The sequence below is a fragment of the Phyllostomus discolor genome, chromosome X, assembly GCF_004126475.2.
Source record: "Phyllostomus discolor isolate MPI-MPIP mPhyDis1 chromosome X, mPhyDis1.pri.v3, whole genome shotgun sequence".
In the NCBI taxonomy this organism is placed as follows: Eukaryota; Metazoa; Chordata; class Mammalia; order Chiroptera; family Phyllostomidae; genus Phyllostomus; species Phyllostomus discolor.
In genome coordinates, this window is record NC_050198.1 from 26774106 (window position 1) to 26795098 (window position 20993).

At 39.0% G+C, this 20993-nt stretch overlaps 1 protein-coding gene across 1 annotated transcript; it reads right to left on the reverse strand.

Annotated features, from left to right (window-relative positions):
• Positions 1-14541: 14541 nt before the first annotated feature.
• PPP1R2C (PPP1R2C family member C) lies at positions 14542-15147 on the reverse strand. The gene has a single exon (XM_028523456.1). It carries the CDS (start codon positions 15145-15147, stop codon positions 14542-14544), a length of 606 nt encoding a protein of 201 aa, XP_028379257.1.
• Positions 15148-20993: the final 5846 nt, after the last annotated feature.

The window sequence follows — 20993 nt, forward strand, 5'->3', positions numbered from 1 at the left end:
TATTATCACTATTATAAGTAATATTATACACATCAATATATATTATTTGTATATTACATGTATAATCATATGTAAATGTATATTATATTTAATTTGTATTATATGCGATCCATGTAATATATATCTATATATCTATATAGTATATATGATTGTATATGCAATATGTATCTATACATAAATATGCCTATGCTTGCATGCATACATTATATATTAAATGATATTTATTAAATGAATATATATATTTATGCTAATCATATATATTGTGCTGCATATGCATATGTAACATATATGCACATGTATGGGTGTATGTACATGTATAGATGCATATGTAGACATAGATCATGACATATTAAATATAATAAATATCTGCATAATACACAGATGTCTATAATATATGTATATGTAATATATACATTGTACAATACATGATATGTGATATACACACATGAACTTTTATTTGTATTTTTGTATGTTAATATGCATATGATATATTTAATATTCCATCTTATGATATATAAAGTATTATTATATCTGTAATATATTATTTTATAGATGTTATAGAATATTCAGAATATATAACTAAATATATATAATGTGAATTAATACATACATCATAATGTGTATGTTATATAAAATATATATGTCATATTTTATGTAAATTTTATGTTGCTATATGTGATATGGTAGGATATGAAATATATGAAATATATATTATAGATTATGTACTATATAATATATAGTCCTATATAAAAATATATATCGAATTTTATATTGTTGGGGACCAGTTTGTGTGGTTTTGCTGACTAGCCCTGCACAAGCAGGACTTGAAGAGGCCAGTAAGTCTTGCCTGGAAAGCCAGGAATAGAGGAGTCAGGCATGACCTGATGCTAGCACGGAGGGTTCCCATGGGAAAACAGGCCTAATAAATATATTGTATCCTTTGAAGCTTACTTTGCTTTGCGATAGCCCTGTTGATATAAACTAGACATTTAAGTTCAAAGCATAAGGAGTGATTTCCTTGCATCATGAAATATGCCTTTACAACCCTATGTTGTCAGCATGTCTCACAAACCCTAACCTGAGATGATCTCTGTGTTTCTTCAATTGTTATCTATAGGTAATATTTAGTTCCACAACTACAACCTTTGGACATTGATTGATAAGCTATGCATGTATGCTGTATATGCTTGCACATACTGAGCCCAATAGAAGCTATTTCAGAAAAGGGCTCAGGGCATTCTTCAACAGAGAGAATCACCACCCCCTTCACCGCTGGAACAGAAAATTGTGTCCGGGATGACTTATTCTCATCCATGGTGGCCAGGAGAGCTATGTGGGACAGGGCATCCCACATTATATATTATACATTATATATTATGTATGTATGTATGTATGTATATGTTATAATATATATTATATTTCTTAAATATATAAACATATATAACAATATAGGATTTATACACAATGTTCTACAATTTATATGATTATATAATTGTAAATGTATATACAATTTATATACAATACACACATATACTATATGTGTTCAATTAATGCATATTATTAATATAATCTATATATCAACATATCATTAATGTACAATTTTATTAATATGAGTATTAATATATACTATATGTATAGTAGTATATATTAGTATATAATATATTATAATATATATGATATGATATATATGCTTATATATGAGAATATTATATGAAATATATATTTATATGCATGAATACTATAGGTATATAGTATATATAATATAGATTACATAATATAAAGTATATATGATATGTAATATATAGATAGATAAATAAATATTTAATATAAACATTACTTCTGAATATAATGCAAAATATATAAATTATATATAATATATGTAACTATATATTAATATAAGTATATGCAATGGATATGAATATATAATTAATGTATATTCAATGTTATAATAAGATGTATTTACTATATAATAATATATGTTTATATGACATGTGTTTCATATATACTTATGTATAATATTTCAACATGCATTATAAATGTATATTTTTATTTGTATGATATAGAATTTCTATATATTATGCACACACAATATATAATATATGAATATATAACCTATATAGAATATATGTTATATGTCATATCACGTGGATACATTTTATATGCATATAATAAAATATGTATGTTATGTATGACATAAATCATAAATCATATGACACACAATGCATATTATGGCACATGTAATTATGCCATATAGTATATGGCATATAATATACAATGTATTGCATATAATAATTATTATATATTATTTGTTATGTGTTGTGTATTGTGTGTTATGTGTATATATGATGTATGTGATATGTGATGTTGTATATGATATTTTGTATTAAATATTTACATGATTAATATTATTTATTATATATCATATACATGTGTAATGGAATGTCACTTAGCTATTTGTTATAATGAAATATTTCTACTTACAAGGTGGATGAATTTTGAGGTTAATAGAGTAAGTGAAATAAGAGATGAAAAAGACAAAGATCATATGATTTCACTTATATGTAGACTATAAAACATAAAGAAACAAATGAACAAAAACAAACCAAACCAAAAACAAACTAATAGATACAGACAACAGACAGGTGGTTACTAGATGGGAAGGGAGGTGGTGGAGGGTAAAAGGGGTAGAGTGATTGAAATATATGTAACAAGGAAAACTAGACTTTTGGAGGCAAGCACTGAAACTTACACAATGTTATTAATCAATGCTACTTCAATAAGACAAAAATGCTGTATTATAGAGCAGTGTTTCTCAAATGTGAATATCTATTAGGATCCTATAGGAATCCTGTTAAATCACAGAATACTGTGGCACTAGCCTAAGATATTGGTTCAGTAAGTCTGGGATGGGGCCTGAGAATTTGCATTTGTAAACAGCTTCCAGCTGATGCTGACAGGGCAGTTCTGGGTACCAAGCTTTTCATGGCACTGGTGTAGAGTATGGTATGACTTTACTGTGAGTGAAAGGTGAGAAGTTCAATATATGAACATTAAAATTATTAGTTTTCTGAGACCAATGCCATGTTTATGTTCATGCCTCCAGCTATTACCTTCACACACTGTTTTGTTCCAGGCTCTACTCTGCAGCCATACAATCTTTCAAAGACAGGAGTCTAATTGTGTACCTCTTATGCTTTAAAATATTAGTAGTTCCTTTTGTCTTTGTGTGGTACCTGAATCCTGGAAGAGCCCTTCTTACCTCTTTAATCCCTCACATTCGCACTAGTAAGACACCATGAAGCTCCCTGAAAACAGCTACATTACCTCTTACCTATATCTGGAATACCAATCTTCCTGGGCCCACGCCTGTTCCTTTGGTTAAATTCTATTTCTCCTCCAAGTGTTATCCTAGCAATCAACCCTACAGGAAGGTCTTTCAAGACCTCCAGCAATGCCCCTCAAAGGTCTCTGTAGAGCACTCTTGCATAGTACAGAAATGACATGGTGATAAAGGCTGAGCTCTCCATTAATCTGGGAGCTCCTTAAAGGCAGGATCTGAGTCTTGGCACCTAGTGAATGAAAAAAAACAAGTTAATAAATTATAAATGAACTAACATTATTCCAGACCTGACAAGAATTATCCATCACACCTGTTCTTCCTGGAGCAAAAGATTGTGTTCCTTTTTAGAGTCTGAGCTACCAATGGAAAATCTCACAAAACCATAAGGGAATGACAACATATCATTAATAACACAGAAGAATCTGTATCTGTTTTAGAACTTTTCCATCTGGGCATTACAAACCACAAAAGCAACTGTTTTAGCTCCATAAAAGACATATTTTTTAATAGCATACTTCCCAAAAGGACACTCCTTCGGTTGCATTTTGATGTATCTTGATTTAATTTAAAGTTTGGAGATGGGGGTCTGACCTTATCTATCAGTGGTTGTTGTATCATGAAAACGTAGTCTCAAACTTATTAATAGGGTACCCTGTATATTATAACTTTGAAGCTCTGGGTTATCACTGATGCTTGCAGCTGCTATGGAAACCAGATTTATACACACCTTTCAAAGAGTCTGCTGTAAAACGGGGAAAAAGAAAAAATGGAAAGAGGCTTCTCGAAAAAATTGGGTATTAGTACCCAGCATGCATAGGCAGGTACAGTGATGCAAAAATGTTCTTCCTACACAATGAGAAAAACAAATATTTATATTTTAGAAGCTAATAATGTATAACCTTGTATTAGAGAACTGTATTTATACTGGTGAAGAAGAATGCCCAAGGCAGCTTTTAACCTGCCCCATACCACCACCACACACACGACAGATGTACACACACAATTTTTCTTTCTCTCCAGACTTTTTGTAGCCTTCATCCTTAAATACCCTAAAAGCCCCTACACATGCAGCTCCAACTTCTAAAGTTTAAACAGTGTGGACACTGACAAAACCTCAGTGTCCTCTGAGTTCCCACACCCCTCAAGTGTGTATAAATGCTATAACCTTTAGCTGATGGACTGCCTTTTTCTAATTTTAAAATAATAGTGCTAATTTGATCATGTTTCTTATAAAAGATTTCTCATTGTATTCTCCCTAAATTCAAGTTTTGTAAACTCCATTCAATATTTTTGCCTAATAATCTTAATAATCAAAGTGTGGTACTGTGTTTGGTAAACAATAGTGTGAACAGTCATCAATACATAGAGGGAGATTTGACAGCCACCTGAGACTAGAGTGGGGACAGAAGATAGAGAAAAAGGCGAAGAGAGGTGGTAGTGCACAGAAGTACCACCTGAGTTGTGTGGCCCTACACATGATGTAGGGCCACACCTACATTCTTATTCCCAAATATCTGATTTTCTGGCCACCTTATTTTGTATGTATTTGCTAGATCCTACTTGTTACTACTGCTCGCTCACCCCCTCACCCCCTGCACAGCCTCTAGCACAGGTGCCCTCTCCAAGCCCTAATTTGTCACCAGGGTAGCATAGGAGTGGCAGGACTCATAACACATTTGTAAAATAGACAGGAACTGGCTTAATAACCCAAGGCATAGATATAAAATTTTTAAACATTAGAGAAATGCAAGAGATCTATAATGTTGAATGTTGTCATTTTTTCCCAAATATCCCCCTACAGAGCTTGAGTCTTATGTCTCCTTTTTCCTTCCCTCTCTCTTTTCCTTCCGTTATGCTCCAGCTTGACTTGCCCCTCTTCCTCCCACTCCCTTGATCTTCCTCCATACTTCCTCCCCAGTAGTCAGGCCATAGAGGATTGAAGATATAAGACTGTGCACCTCTATCTGTACATCACAAACCAGCACTTTCCCTCACCCACAATTTCAAAAATAGGATCCATATTCCATAGGAAGACAATTCAAAAGGAAACATGGTTTATAGTTTACATGTTATATAACTGATTTCCTTCTGGCATGAAGTGTTTATAAATTCTCATTTTAATAACATAAAAACAAAACTCTGAGCATCATCTTGAAGGAAAGGATTCTCTAAGTCCACACTCCCTACTCAATGCAGAAGCATTTGTTATTCCCTCTGATGTCTTCATCTCTGTCTCTATTTATTTCCCCATTTGTGAATCTCCTATGGTTTTCCCCTTATCACTTCTGCACTGTGCTTCTTCACTAACCTTAGCCAGGTATGATTTGGGTATCCTTTTCTCCTATATCAGAAGAGGTCTCAAGGGCTAGCTCCCTCTGTCCTTTCTTTCAGATAAAATTACTCAGAAGAGAGCAGACTTCCTGTGCAGGCTAGTGCTTGCTCCACAGGCATCTGGAAACCACTTCTTTGCTTTCAAGTGGTTATGTAACTTAAACAGGGGCTCTTGTCCTTCTTTAAAATATAGATATCTTCTTCCCTAGAAGGCTTCATAATGATCATTTCAGAACCATTCACGTGTCTCTTTTCCTATCACTAGCTAGTGGTCCTGACATATGGCATGCTTGGTGTAGGGTAAGTGGAGGCAGTCTGACTTCCTCACCCAGGTGTCTGGGTAACTAAGGGAAGCAGTGTTCTCATAGCCTTGAGACTGGGTCTGATTAACTATTCCCATAACATGAAGTGTGCTCACATGTGCAGAATTATATTATGTTATATAATTTCTGGTATCTTGCCAGCTTTGTTCCCCTCTAGTACTTAAACAGGTAGGGACTCCTTGCTGGGGGTGACAATGGCAGACACACCAAGGGGACAGGTGCCATGATGGGTGCCACACTGGGGAGCAAGGGCCATGCAGGGAGACATGCAGCTTGCAGCATGCGTGGCTCACCCACCCATGAACAAAGGCATGCCAGACATCCCAAGGACTCTGTGAATATTATTCTGTCTGCCCAATACCATGGATCTGCCTGGCCTTGAATGGTCACAACACCCTTGGTATATGTTTATTTACTTGTTTAAATTACAATGAACAAATATGCTACTTTCATTCAGTGGCATCTTTGTATGAGTGAATGATCAGATTCCTCGCTGAGCATAGTCTCAGAGAAGGGGATGGAAAGAGGACTTGGGGTTTGGAGCAGTGTTGCAGAGAGTGGGAGCAGCTCATAGATTGAACATTTCATTAGATCACTTGCACTTCACAACTGTACAGAAAAGCAACTCCTGTTACATTGCCAGGGTAGACATTTGTGCTTAGGAAGGAATGAGGGGAGAACCTTCAATCATATCAAGAGCTTGAACAGAGCCACTGTTGTATAGTGGGGAAAATACTATGTCTGAGTAAGCTAGATAGGCCTGGGCTTTAACCCAGATTTCATCAACTAGCAGCTATGGATTTGGGTAAATTATACAATTTCCTTTATTTTAAATCTCATAATCTCTTAAAGGTAGAAAACAATACTATTTCATAAGATTGTTAGCATAATTGAATGAGACAATTCATTTTAGACCCTGGTACAGTGTCCAACACATTTCATATACTCAGTAAATGGCGATTGATAGTAATAGCAGTGGTGGTAGTGTAGGAGGGTACAACCAGGGGGCCCCCAAAAGATGGATTTGTAATGGGGTCCAGAACTCAAGATGTCCAGGGAATATTAGAAAGATATATAGGATGTTCTCACCCCCTCCACAGGTGTGAGTTGGGGGAAGAGACACATGGAGCAGGGCCAAAGAGAGCTGTTTTGCATAGCAACAGCTTTGTAGCTAACCTCTGGCATGGTCATTTAACATATCTATAACCTTTAACTGGTTTCATGGATATGTTAAATAGCTGTGGCCATGCTTTGAGCCAGTGAGAAGGGAGTAACTTCCCCCCAAGATGTAACTGGGCAGCAACTCCCCCTGGTTACAGCACCTGCGTGACAGCTTGGAGATGGTTGGCTTCATGCCATGGGGCCATGCCTGCCCAGACTCACTATGGCAGCCCAGTAAAGCTGGAAGGATATGGGAGTTCTGGCAAGTATAGTTGATTGTGGGAGGAGTGGGAAATGGGACTGCAGAGGAAGACTGGCTCGGGGATTTAAACCAACACACAGCAGCCATTGAAGGGAGGACCATGCAGCTGTGGTAGTGAGGAGAACCTTGAAGCTTTGGCCAGAGTTGGGATGCCCACAGCCATGGGAAGATCACCACATGGCCAGCTAAGGCAGGGAACCACCACTTGGCTTTGGCAGAGAACCATGTGGTTTTGGCAGAGTGGCGACACTCCCCCCCCCACACTGAAGCTTTGATGTGAGGACCCCTATGGCCTTGGCGAGAGCGAGGACCCCATGGCTTTGGGGTACTCCCTTCAGCCATGTGGCTTAGGAAGCAGAAGAGACTTTGCCTGGAAGAAAAATGAGAAAGGACTTTTACCAATGGGCAATGAGATGGTGCCACATTACTTTGGATTAATTGGAGATCTGGGCGCCACAGCTGATGGTGCCGAGAACCCAGGGAGGCCTACCAGCTGAGCATGGATTACCGGGAAGAACCGGGGGATGCCTGAGCCATGGACTTCTATTTCTTTTCCTGAGATGCAGTATCCCAGACCAGACAAAGAGGGGAAGGAAGTACTGTGTGTGTTTGTGGGTGTTTTAAGGAACTTTGGGACTTTGATGAAGACATTAAATTATTACTCTTAAATCTGTATAACTTGGATAAATAATTCCTTTCCTTTTCACCAATCTCTAACATGGAGGGTTATAACTCTCTGGTGAAGGGAAAGGTGAACCTAGTACAGGAGGACCCCAGGAGAAACAGGGGTCAATTCAGTAACATTGTGGGGCCCCCTCCCCTGGCGGCCAATTAGAGAAAATCATGGGAGACCACATGTGCAGTAGCTTTAAAGTAATACAACTACTTGTACATGTGCAGTAAAAGCCCACCAAAACTAGCCAGGAAGGATCTTCCCTATAAGAATAGAGTCCCTCCAGCCCATGAGGTCAATCTCCGCTTGGAGTTGGCCTGCTCCCATGTTCTCTGCTATAAACTCTGGGTGTTTGGTTCAATTCTTTGTCCCGATCACCAAGAACCTGGTTGCCCATGCCCACCTGTGACAGTAGTATTACTATAATTATTTGGTTGGGTGGAAAAGAGAATTATCTTTTTTCCTTATTATTTCATCACTAAGATTTTGTGTCCACTTTATTGTTGGGAACCGCCCTGACTGGTATCAGAAGCTGAAACCCCCACCTGGGCTAAGGCTAAGGGAACACCCTTGGAACCATAAGCCAGCAAGGAGACAAAAGCTTATCTCCCTGGCAGGAATGCTGCTTCTGCTGCTTTATTCATAACTGAACCCCAAAGCTTGGTCGGTTAGCCAAAGACGGGTAAGATTCCCCAAGGGGGGAACGACCTAAGACAGGCACGATCACGTGAGAGGCCCCCCAAAAGAAGGACTTTGGGGGCTGCAGCAAAAGGGGGTGATGGACCCTTGCTCCTCAGCTTTGACAAAGCCTGAGTTCTCATTGTCTGGGAGAAAGTCTCCTTATCTCTTGGTTGCCTTAGTTCCTGTGCTCCACCTAAGCCTGAAACAATGACAGGGTGGTGCAGCTCTGTGCTGAAAAGGGTGGATTCCCCGGGTGATCAGACCTAAGAAAGAACATGTAAATTACTGTGAAACCTCCTTTGTTTAGAATGCTCTCAGATGAATGAGAAGGGTCCAAGGAGGAAGTTAGTTTGTTCCTCAAAGTCTTACAGTTCTTTGACCCAGACTCAAAATAGACCCGCAGAGTTCCTTGTTATCTATTGTTCCTTACTTCCCCTAATGAGTACTGTACTTTACCTGAATTATTATGCAAAACAAGCCCAATAAAAGCAGGTATGGACGGTAAATCGGTGCGCTCCCCACTAGAGGGGGTGGCCATTCTGTCCCTACTTCTCCACAGAAACTAGTCTGTCTCTGTGCATGTTTTTTCTCACGTGTTTCAATGAGCCATCCACAGCGTTCTGTGATCACTGCTGGCTGGTGACCCACACATGACTTTATGACAGTTCAGAGTTAATAACTCATTGAGAGCCAGCCATAACTTTTAAAGCTAATGAACTTAATGCTTCATTATTTTTCTCTCAATCTTTTCTTTCTCCCTTCCCAACTCCTCCCTTTTGGGTACCACTTTCTTTCCTTTCATTTTTATAACCACCTCAAATCTGGCTCATTCCCTTCCTAATTAATAATTTTTACCATGTTCTTCATTTATTCTAAGGTGAAAGTGGCAGATAAACTTCTACAGTGTTACTCCCAGGTGATATTTATACACAAAGAACAAAATATTTTAACTGAAAATATTAAGATTCTTTGGTTTCAGTGTTGGTAAAATTGGAGGTTGCAGTTTAAAGGAACCAATCTAGTGACTCTTGATACTTATTCTTTTTATATCATTGTGCCTTCTTACAACATGTTTTTTAGTGTACTAGTATAGAGAAAAAATATAAGAAATTTCAAAATCTAGGGGGGAAATACATTTGCCTTAACCTTCAAGTGGAAGTTACTTAATCCATTTATACCACATGACAAACATAAAACCCACAGACCAAATCCAGCCCTCCACTGTGTTTTATCCCGCCGGCACCTTGTTTCTACCCCACAGGAGCACCAACCTCCTTGCCCCTAATTAAGGAGAAGTTACATATATACAGTCCTAAAATTACATTGGCTCTGTGAAGGCAACCACAAGACTGATGTGGCCCCCAGTGAAAATGAGTTTAAACCCCTGGTATATTATAAAAATTTACACCCTTGGTATAAATTTTATACCATTATGTGTCTCACGTTTTATTTTTTTTTAGGATTTTATATATTTATTTTTAGAGAGGGGGGATGGGAGGGAGAAAGAGAGGGAGAGAAACATCAATGTGTAGCTGCCTCTTGCACACCCCATACTGGGGACCTGGCCCACACCCCAAGCATGTGCCCTGATTGAGAATCAAACTGGTGACCTTTTGCTTCACAGTCCAGTGCTCAATGCACTGAGCCACACCAGCCAGGGCTATGTGTTCCAGGTTTTAAAAAACCAACCTGTAACAGGTGTGGAACTGAGTCCAGAACTTGAGGTGTCCAGGAATATAGGATATTCCCTAAAAACTTGGCTGGGGGATGGGCGACATGAGCAGAGCCATTGAGAGTTACTTTGCATATCAATAACAGCGGGCTAGCTTCATAGTAATGCTGAATAGTTTGCCTGGGCCAGGGAGATGGGTCTGACTTTGATTCATGATGTAGCTGGGAAGCAGCTACCCTGGTTACAGCACCTGTGTGAGAGCTTGGACCAGGTTTGCTCCACACCATGGGGCCAGGCCTGCCCAGACTAACATCTGTGGCCAAGAAAGGCTGAAAATTAGGAAAGCTAGTAGGTGGAGCTGATTGTGGGAGGAGTCAGAAATGTGGTTACAGAGGAGGATCCAGGCCAAGTTTTAAACTAAAAGCAGATCGCTTGTGCAAGGGACAATGCGGGACCATGTGGGTCAAAAGGGGGTGGAAGGACCCTCACTGGCTAGCCATGAGGAGGTTCCACATGGTTTTAAAGAACTGGAGGTTATGGGGACACAGCTGATGGTGCTGGGAACTGCGGGAGGCCTGCCCAGCTGAGCATGGATTACTGGGAGGAACTAGGAGAAGTGAGTTGTGAACTTCTGTTTTTTTTTTCTTTTTCTTTTTTCCCTGAAAGAAGGCAGTACCTCTAACTGGCATGCTCTGAGACTAGCCTGACTGGGCAAAGAGGGAGGGGCAGGACTGTGTATTTGGGGGTGTTCAAAGGGAGTAAGACCAAATGACAAAATTCTGCCATTACTCTAAATCTGTATAACCTTTTTTCCCCAATTTTTCTATTTATTCTTTTTTTAACTTTTTTTATTGTTGTTAAGTACAGTTGTCTCCATTTCCCCCCCCACCACTCCTGCCCACCCCAGCCATCCCCACTCCTACCCCTGATCCCACCCTCCTTGGTTTTTTCCATGTGTCCTTTATACATGTTCCTGGAAATCTTTTCCCCTTTTTCTCTGCATTATTCCTCCCCACCTCCCCTCTGCTTACTGTCAGTTTGTTCTTAATTTCAATGTCTCTGTAAACTTGTATAACTTTTTTTTTAATTTTTATTCATTGATTTTTAGAGAGGGAAGGGAGGGAGAAAGAGAGAGAGAGAAACATCAATGTGTGGTTGCTGGGGGTCATGGCCTGCAACCCATGCATGCATATACCCTGACTGGGAATCGACCCGCGACACTTTGGTTTGCAGCCCGCGCTCAATCCACTGAGCTACACCAGCCAGGGCAAACCTGTATAACTTTTAATTAAATAATTCCTTTCCTTTTTACCAAACTCTGGCATTGAGAGCGAAGTTCTTATTGGCAGTGAGCAATAGAACCCAGAGCAATAGACCCACAAGGGTTCTGTTACTAACCTTGCTGAATTTCACACTGAAAAATAAGTAAACAAATGATGATATCAAAGGAGTTTAGCAGAGGAGGTGGTACTGAAAAAGAGCTGAAACTAAAACTAAACATTCTCATATTTCTTTCTCCACAGGAAAATCAAATTTAAATAATAAAGGTCCTTTTTTGACATAGCTTAGTACCATGCAACTTAATGAAGAAATCATCATGTGGGAAAAAAAAATATCTTTCTGGATTACATTTGACTAGCATGCCCAAAGCCCCATGAACAAAAAGAAAAATTGATAAATTGAACCACATCAAAATTAAAAACTTTTGCTGTGTAAAAGTCTTTGTAAGAGTATAATCTACAAATTGTGAGGAAAGATTTGCAAATCAAATAATTCTCAAAATTCAGTAAAAACAAATAATTAAACTAGAAAATGGACAAAAGATATTTCACAGATTGCAAATAGCACATGAAAAGATGTTCAACATCATTAGCCATTAGTGAAATGCAAATTAAGATATCAGTACATATAGGGTAAGTGGAGGCAGCCTGGCTTCCTTACCCAGGTGTCTTGGCAACTACGGGAAGCAGTGTTCCCATAGCCTTAGAGGGGCCTGATAACTAGTGTTTTCATAGCCTTGAGACTGGGTCCAATAAACTGTTCCCATAACATGAAGTGGGCTCGCATGCCCAAAATTATGCTCTGTTGTATAATATTATGACAGTTTTCTGGTATTGTTCCCCTCTAGTACTTAAACAAGTAGAGGCTTCTCACTAGTTAGACACACACAAGGGTACTGGTGCCACGATAGGTGCCATGCTGGGGAGCAAGGGCCAGGACATGTGCCACACAGAGACATGCAAATAGACATGCAGCTTGTAGCTTGTGTGGCTCACCTACCCATGAATAAAGGTATGCCAGGCATCCTAACAGCTCTGTGAATATTATTCTGTCTGTGCGAATACCATGGATCTGCCCAGCCTTAAATGGTTGCAACACAGTACACGTTTATAAAAATTACTTAAGTAAAAAATAGTCACAATACCAAATGTTGGTGAGAATGCAGAAAAACTGGAATGTTCATACATTGCTGATGGGACTGTAAAATGGCACAGCCACTCTGGAAAACAATGTAGCAGTTTCTTAAGAAACTACAACTACCACATGAGCCAGCAATTGCACTCTTGGACATTTACCTCAGAAAAGTGAGACCTTAATGTTCATACAAAAACCTGTTCGTGAATGTCCATAGCAGCTTCATTTGTAATACCAAAACTTGGAACTAGTCCAAATTTCTTTCACTGTGTTAATGGTTAAACAAACTATCATGAATCCTGAAAGATTTATACTATGAGTTCATTTATATAACATTCTGGAAATGACAAAATTATGAAAATGAAGAACAGATGTGGCTATAAAAGGGCAACATGAGGGGTCCTTGTGGTGATGGAATGTTCTGTATCTTGATTGTATTAACATCAACATCCTGGTTGTGGCACTGTACTATAGTTTTGCAATATGTTACCATTGGAAGAAGCTGGGTAAAGGGTACACTGTTATTTCTCAAAACTGTGTGTGAATCTACAATTAGTAAAATTTTAAATTAAGAAAAAAGGGATATACACACACACCTTTGGGTTTACTTCTGGCTGTGTACATTCAGGAACTATAATCATGTCACTAGTTGCCCAGGATTCTATCATGAAAAAAATCCCAGTTGTTTTCTAAAAGCTAACTTGTTCAAATGATAAACTAATAATAGCAAATTATTTAGCAAGCTATAAGGTAAAAAAGTATAGAAATTTAGCAGTGGAATTCTATTTCTGACTCTAGTACTTTTGCTATTCAATCTATTTACATATAAAACAACTGAATAGGCCATGATGGTCAAAATAGAAATGAAATTGTTATATCAGGTGATAGAAAATTTGAGAAGTATCAATGTCCTGACAATATGATACTTCATAAATGATTGTGTGGGGGGTCTGAGGACACAAAGAATAGAAATTAAGACAGGTGTGAGAACAGCCTACTGAGATAACATTAAACTTTAAAAAGTATTGGTATCAGCGTGTATTTCCCAGAGTGTACAAGAAATAGAACAGACACTGGTGTAATTTTAACCTGATAATTCATAAAAAGGGACTATTTCTGATAAGAAAAACTGCAGTCATTTCCTTATAAACACTTAAAGAAACTTAAGAGAAAATTTAAAGATTCTATGCTAAGAAAGTGTAACAATAACTTATATTCTCTCTCGATTAAACAAGCAAATCACTCTAAAACAAGTGTTTTGCACTTTGAATATTTATCTGACTATATAACTTGCTGTGTCATTTGCATTTTGGTTTTGTAACAAAAACTTTTCTATAAAAGCTGGTACATCTATAAGTGAATATAAATTAGTCCTCCTTTAAGATCTTAACACAAAACCCTAAATAATACATACATTAACTAAGTTTTACAAAAGTAATAATGGTTTTGGACTGATGTCAGGATCTGTATTTGTGGAAAAGTACCAGACAAGAATATCAAGCAGCCATTTTCCATTTACTCTACTTAGAAGTTTACTATTTAATCATTACAGCACAATTTAATTGATGGTATTTCAGTACTTGAAGGACAGTTCTACAGAACTAGAAACAGTCTATTTTACTAACAGGGTTTGACAACAGTTGCAGCATGGATAGATGTTTTCTATGCTTAGCCTGCTGAAGTTTACAGTTCATCACTTACAGGGCCATCGTCTGATTCTCCTGCTGTAGTCATCTTTTCATTGGTAACAGGTGGGCTTTCTTCGTTTTCATCACCCATTTCTTCACCTTGGAGTTCTTTTGCAATTAATTCCCTACCTAATTTCATGTGCAGTCCTTCGCTGTAATGCAGCTTCCTTCTCAATTCGAACTGCCGCTGCCTTTCTTGTTTATCCATGAAGATTCTGCTGTGTATCTGCTTGTTCTCTGGCTCCCCCATGAGACCCTTCGGCTCAGAGAAATCAGCGGCAGCTAATTTCTTAGCTAAGTTATCAATAGCGGTGTCTCCAGTCTGGTCTTTTGCTTCTAAATCACGCGCGGTATCTTCTCTGCCATCTTGAAACCTCAGGTGACGGATGTTAGGCTCATTTATCTTCCTTAAATCATAGTCTCTGTATGCAGAGCAGCATGTGGCAAGCATATTTGACTCATCCCACCTCTTAGACTTTTTAGTCTGTACTTGATTAGGCCCTCCAGACTTCTGGGCAGGGGCCACCACAGAAGAATCCATGGAGTCTTTGTTTTTCAGGATCCCCTTGATGGGTCTGTGTGAGTTGGTGGAAGTAGCCATGGTGGGGATTTGAAGAAATCCTGAGCGATCTCTGGGCCACAGCTGCCTGAAGCGCTTCAAGTTGATACTGAAGCAACGTTCGTTTGGATCACGTCTCCAAGACCCCTAGGAACCTTACTGAACCGACGTCACAAAGGACGTCATCTACAATTGTTGCCACTGCAGTTATTGCCAACATCACTGCCTCAGGGCTCACACTGATATCTTTTTTTCTAATGGAGTAAGACAAGAAATATCCCTGAGTTTCATATGGAACAGAAAAGCACTTTTTTTATGAATTTCTATATACACTGTGTATGAGGAGGCTATGAAAAATGTATTTCTTAGTGTGGATCACTGTCAAAAATTCCAAAGCCAATATTTTGGTTAGAAAGATTGGTGGCATTGATACTGCAAGGCAGCTAACATCTCCTCCTCCCTTCTGTTGCCATCCACACCTTGCTCTCCTCCCACCTACACACACAAAACTCCTTGCCCCCCTCTCCTGCTCTGCCTGCCTCTCAGTTAATAACCACAATATTCAAACAAAATTCCAGCTGGGAACCTGTGCATTAATCCCGATGCCTTCATGTTGCTACTCTCCTGTACAGCCCTCAGGTACTGGCACAAATATTTCCAGAAACTCTCCAATTCTCTCTCTTCTGCTACCACATTGTTCCCTTATAACCACTCCTGCTGATGTCCAACCTCTTACCCTCCAACCAGAGTAGTCTTTTAAAAACACTCATCAAATCTGGTCACATCTCTCTTTTAAACAGTTTACTGGCTGCCAACTTTCTTTAACATAGAGACCAAAATCCAGAAGAGACCAAAAAGCAGCTCCATTATCTGCTGCAGCATCCTCCCTCTAATTCTCCCCACACTCCTTCCAACTTTCTGTTCTGGACTTTTGGTTCCAGGAACATTCACCTTCTTTCCTGTTCCAGAGCCTCTTTCTACATTCTTCCCACAGTCTGGAGTACCCCTTCAGATTTCAGCTCCACCATTACTGCCTTACAGGGGCCTGTTTCCTGACCCCCAAATAGATAGAACTTCTTGTGCTTTCATAGCCTTTCTTATCCTCCTTGGCAGCACTCAGAGTGGTTGCAATTATATTATCTGTGTACATTAGATTGTAGACTTTAAGAGATACAAGAAGGTGTCTATTTTGCTCACCATTATCTCCAGCTTTGTATCTTCACAACATTATGCTGGACATAGCACACAGTTGGTATTATAAAAATACTTATTAAATGAACAATAAATGATAGAGGATAGGAAATTGGAAGAATGAGAAGTGCAACTAGAGAAAAGGGGGCTCCAGAACTTTTATAGTCAGTTATAATTTGTCCAATCAGTCATGTGGGAAAAACTGGTTGCATGTGGAATTTGGAGTCTGTTACAGCAAGTGACTTTGGAACATTATTTATTTATTTAAAATTTTAATTTTTAGAGAGAGGGATAGGAAGAAAGAGATGGAAACATCAATGTATGGTTGCATCTCACACACTCCCTCCTGGGGGCCTGGCCCACAACTCAGGCATGTGCCCTGACTGGGAATCAAACCAGCGACCTTTTCATTCATAGGCCAGCACCCAATCCATTGAGCCACACCAGCCAGGGCTGACTTTGGAACATTTTGCCCTTCACAGGCCACAGACAGTGATATTCTTCTGAAAAACAAAAAGGAAATTTAGATCTAGTTTCACAGTTTTCCCTCCAGGTAGCATTCACAAGGCTTTTTCCCCTTCTAATACATTTTGCTTCCTCTTTTCTCCCTCAAGGTCTTTCTGTATTTTAGAACATGAAAGCAAAAGCATGAAAGAACCATAAAATTTTACAAGGGGCTTAAGCACCTAAAGTTCAAGTTATCCTGTATTCTCCAAAGTTCTACTAATTTCAGGGGCTGCAACCACTTTAAAACCATGTTATTCATCTCAGAAAAAGAATTTCCTAGTGACATACTCTGAAAAAGACCTGTATTGTGTGGTGAGGGCTTTCAAGGATTCAAAAGCTTATATTCAAGGCCATAGGAAAAACCTCCAGTATGTGAGGGGGAAAAAACAAACATTATTATTCAGAAATACTCCAGGCCACCTCTTAAAAAAACCTAACTGAAAGGCAGCGCAGACCAGCAAAAATGCAATTTGTCATCCTGGCTAGCAGACATGGTGGACCTGTGAGTGTTTAGCTGTAAACAGGATGTTAAAGGAGACGCTTATTTCAGTGCATTGGGATTTTGCTTCTCTGTGTACACAGCACCCAACCCACATACTGTGATCTGAATATGCAGGCTGCTCAATATATAATCAGTCAGTGATCCAGTAGTTGTTGAATATTCTGAAACTCATCATTCAGTAGCACAATGACAGTTCATATGTTAGGGCAGGAACACTGTGATTGTAATCTATGACATGGTCTATAACTAGTCATTTCAAACACGAAGTCAGCAGGCATTACAGATTTCAGTTGCACATTACTTAAAAGTAATCCTTTTTTACCTACCATTTGCTAATTATCTGCTTAATGAAAGTTGCCTTAAGAAAGCCCTGGCTGGCGTAGCTCAGTGGATTGAGCGCAGGCTGGGAACCAAAGTGTCCCAGGTTCGATTCCCAGCCAGGGTACATGCCTGGGTTGCAGGCCATAACCCCCAGCAACCGCACATTGATGTTTCTCTCTCTCTCTCTCTCTCTCTCTCTCTCTCTCCCTCTCTCTCTCTCTCCCTCTCTCTCTCTCCCTCTCTCTCTCTCTCTCTCTCTCTCTCTCTCCCTCCCTTCCCTCTCTAAAAATAAATAAATAAAATCTTTAAAAAAAAGAAAGAAAAAAAGAAAGTTGCCTTAAGAAAGAAAAAAACCAAATTTTGAATTCTTGTCATCATACTAAAAATTGTCCATTTAGTCCAAACTACTACAAGCCTGAAAGTTAGAAATGATCATCAGTCTTTCCAATATTCCTGTTTACAGGGTTCCCTTGTTATTACCCTAGAACAAGGGCTGAACAGATATGTCTGAAGTTCTATTATGCACACACACAGTCCTACAGGTCTAAAATTTTCCCAGTCAATGACGCATTATATGAAATTAGCTACAGGCCTAGAAGATATTTATTTCAACAAATACTTAGTTGCCATTCACTATATTTCCAGTAAGAGAGCCTTTACTTTGTTGTGTTTTTAAAAAGATTTTATTTATCTTTAGACAGAGGGAAAGGGAGAAAGAAAGAGAGGGAGGGGAACATCAATGTGTGGTTGCCTTTTGAGTGCCCCCTATTGGAAACCTGGCCTGCAACCCAGGCATGTGCTATGACTGGGAATTGAACCAGTGACCCTTTGGTTCCTAGGCCAGTGCTCAATCCTCTGACCCATACCAGCTAGGGTGAGAACCTTTATTTTGAGTACACAAAAAATGAAGCTGTGCTTCAGAATCTTCAATGGGTTTATATTTGGCAACTACATCTAAGTATGCATGATGCTTTATCATCACAGTTTTAAAATACATTAAAAATGTAAAAATACACCTAAAATTTCTCATGAATTTTGTGCTGTTTGCACAGGATCAGAGTATTTTTACAGGGTATTGTTTGTTAATCATGGCAGTAGATTCCTCAACCACATCTTTTCTTCCAGTGAGAACCACATTTCTTCTGTGGAGATATTGTCCAAGTGTTATAAATACAGGAGTAGGATCAAAAGGAGAACCAAACTAGGAACACGGACATTCTCAATTTCCATAGGAACAAAAGTGGAAACACCTAAGATATGAAGACTTACCAGAAACAAAGCAGGTATCCAGATGTCCCACTGGGTGCCCATAGTGAGAGATTAATAAAACACTGAGAAAACAGCAGGTTACTGTAAGACACACTATGCTGTCAGAAGTGAAGACTGATAGTAGTTCACCCATGCGGTATCTGAAGTCATGCATCAAGCCATCCAAGAATTGTCCACAGTACTTAGAGAATTATGTTAGGTACCGTGTGGTCAGAAATAAAAGTACTATTTGGTTTTGAATCTACTTTTCTTGCCCAGCCTCTCTCTCTCCCTCTCCCTCTCTCTCTCTCTCTCTCTCTCTCTCTCTCTCTCTCTCTCTCTCTCTCTCTCTCCCTCTCTCTCTCTGTTATATTTTAAACCCCAATTTCTGATCTTCTACTAAATATCTCTCTTAGATTGAGCTCTTTTAGAAGCCAACTCTGAGATAAGGATTCAAGTCCAAGTAATTTACTTGAGAGAAGATTAACAGAAAACACTGGCAGGGGTTTGGGGAAGTGGGACAGGGAAGGGCAGGAGGCAAAGGCTGTGTTACCTAAGCAGTTCCTAAGCTCTAGTGGACAACTGGAGCTTAACCTTGCTGGGAAACTCTGGGAGTCAACATAGAACAGTTACTCTTATTGCCCACCCCCACTACTCTAGCAAGGGAGCTAGAGTATATTTACAGATCAATTGCTACCATCTTTACATTAGGCCTTCTGGGAGTGGGGAATGGTATTAATTCTCTGTCACTCTGGATTCCTGTGGGAGTATCAGGAATGGATGATCAATTTGCTGATGCATCCTTATATTGGCTTTCTCCCTTCCCTGCATTGCAAAGTCTCTACTGCTATCCTGCTCTCAAGGATCACAGTCCCAAAGGAAAGTTTTTATTTTTTTAACATTTTTAAGAACCCCATTTTATTTCTTCTTTTCTTTCTTTTTTTTTAATATGCAACATGTCTTGGTTTAGATTTAGTGTATTTCATTTTATTTTTTTAAAGATTTTATTTATTTATTTTTAGAGAGGGAATGGAGGGAGAAAGAGAGAGAGAGAGAAACATCAATGTGTGGTTGCTGGGGGTCATGGCCTGCAACCCAGGCATGTACCCAGGCATGTCAGGGTACCCAGGCATGTACCCTGACTGGGAATCGAACCTGCGACACTTTGGTTCGCAGCCCACGCTCAATCCACTGAGCTACGCCAGCCAGGGCTCTTCTTTTCAATATAGTGTCCTTTCATGATGACGTGGCAAGTCTTGCACATTTCAAATATACTTCATTTGCTTTTTGTTGTTGTTGTTTGAGTAAAGTTGTCTCCATTTTCCCCCACCATTCCCCCCAACCCACTCATCCTCACCTTCCACCCTTGGTCCTACCCACTTTGGCTTTGTCCATGTGTCCTTTATACATGTTCCTTGACAGCCTTTCTCCTATTTTTCTCCATTATCCCCTCTCACCTCCCTTCTGGTTACTGTCCATTTGTTCTTAATTTCAATCTCTCTGGTTATATTTTGCTTGCTTGTTTGTTGTATTGATTAGTTTTCACTTATAGGTGAGATCATATGGTATTTGTCTTTCATTGCCTGGCTTATTTTACTTAGCATAATGCTCTCCAGCTCCATCCATGCTGTTATGAAGGGTAGAAGCTCCTTCTTTCTTTCTGCTACATAGTATTCCATTGTGTAAATGTACCACAGTTTTTTGATCCACTCATTTGCTGATGTGCACTTAGACTGTTTCCAGGACTTGCCTATCATAAATTGTGCTGCTATGAACATTGGGGTGCAAAGTCTTTTTCTTTAGGTCTGCTCTTGCAAGTAGAATCCAGATTAAGACAAGTATTGTGTACTTTATCTTCAATTCCCCTACACCTAATACAGTAATTGGCATATGTCCATACTCTGTGGCAATGTCCATATTTCTGTAAAGTGAGTGAATAAACTGAGGAAAGTGTATAAAACTCTTTTGAAAGGAGTGTAACGACATGGGCAGATCTAGAGAGGTTCAGTGAGGAAGTGGTTTTCCATCTTTTTCATTATAAGTTTTAAGCAGTTAATTTTTTTCCCCAAATGAAATACTACATAGAACTCCAGGATAAAAACTGATAAAATTGGAGCTA

Bases quoted from the DNA above. Each gene is read 5' to 3' on its own strand.
- PPP1R2C (XM_028523456.1), bottom strand. From the start codon at position 15,147: ATGGCTACTTCCACCAACTCACACAGACCCATCAAGGGGATCCTGAAA.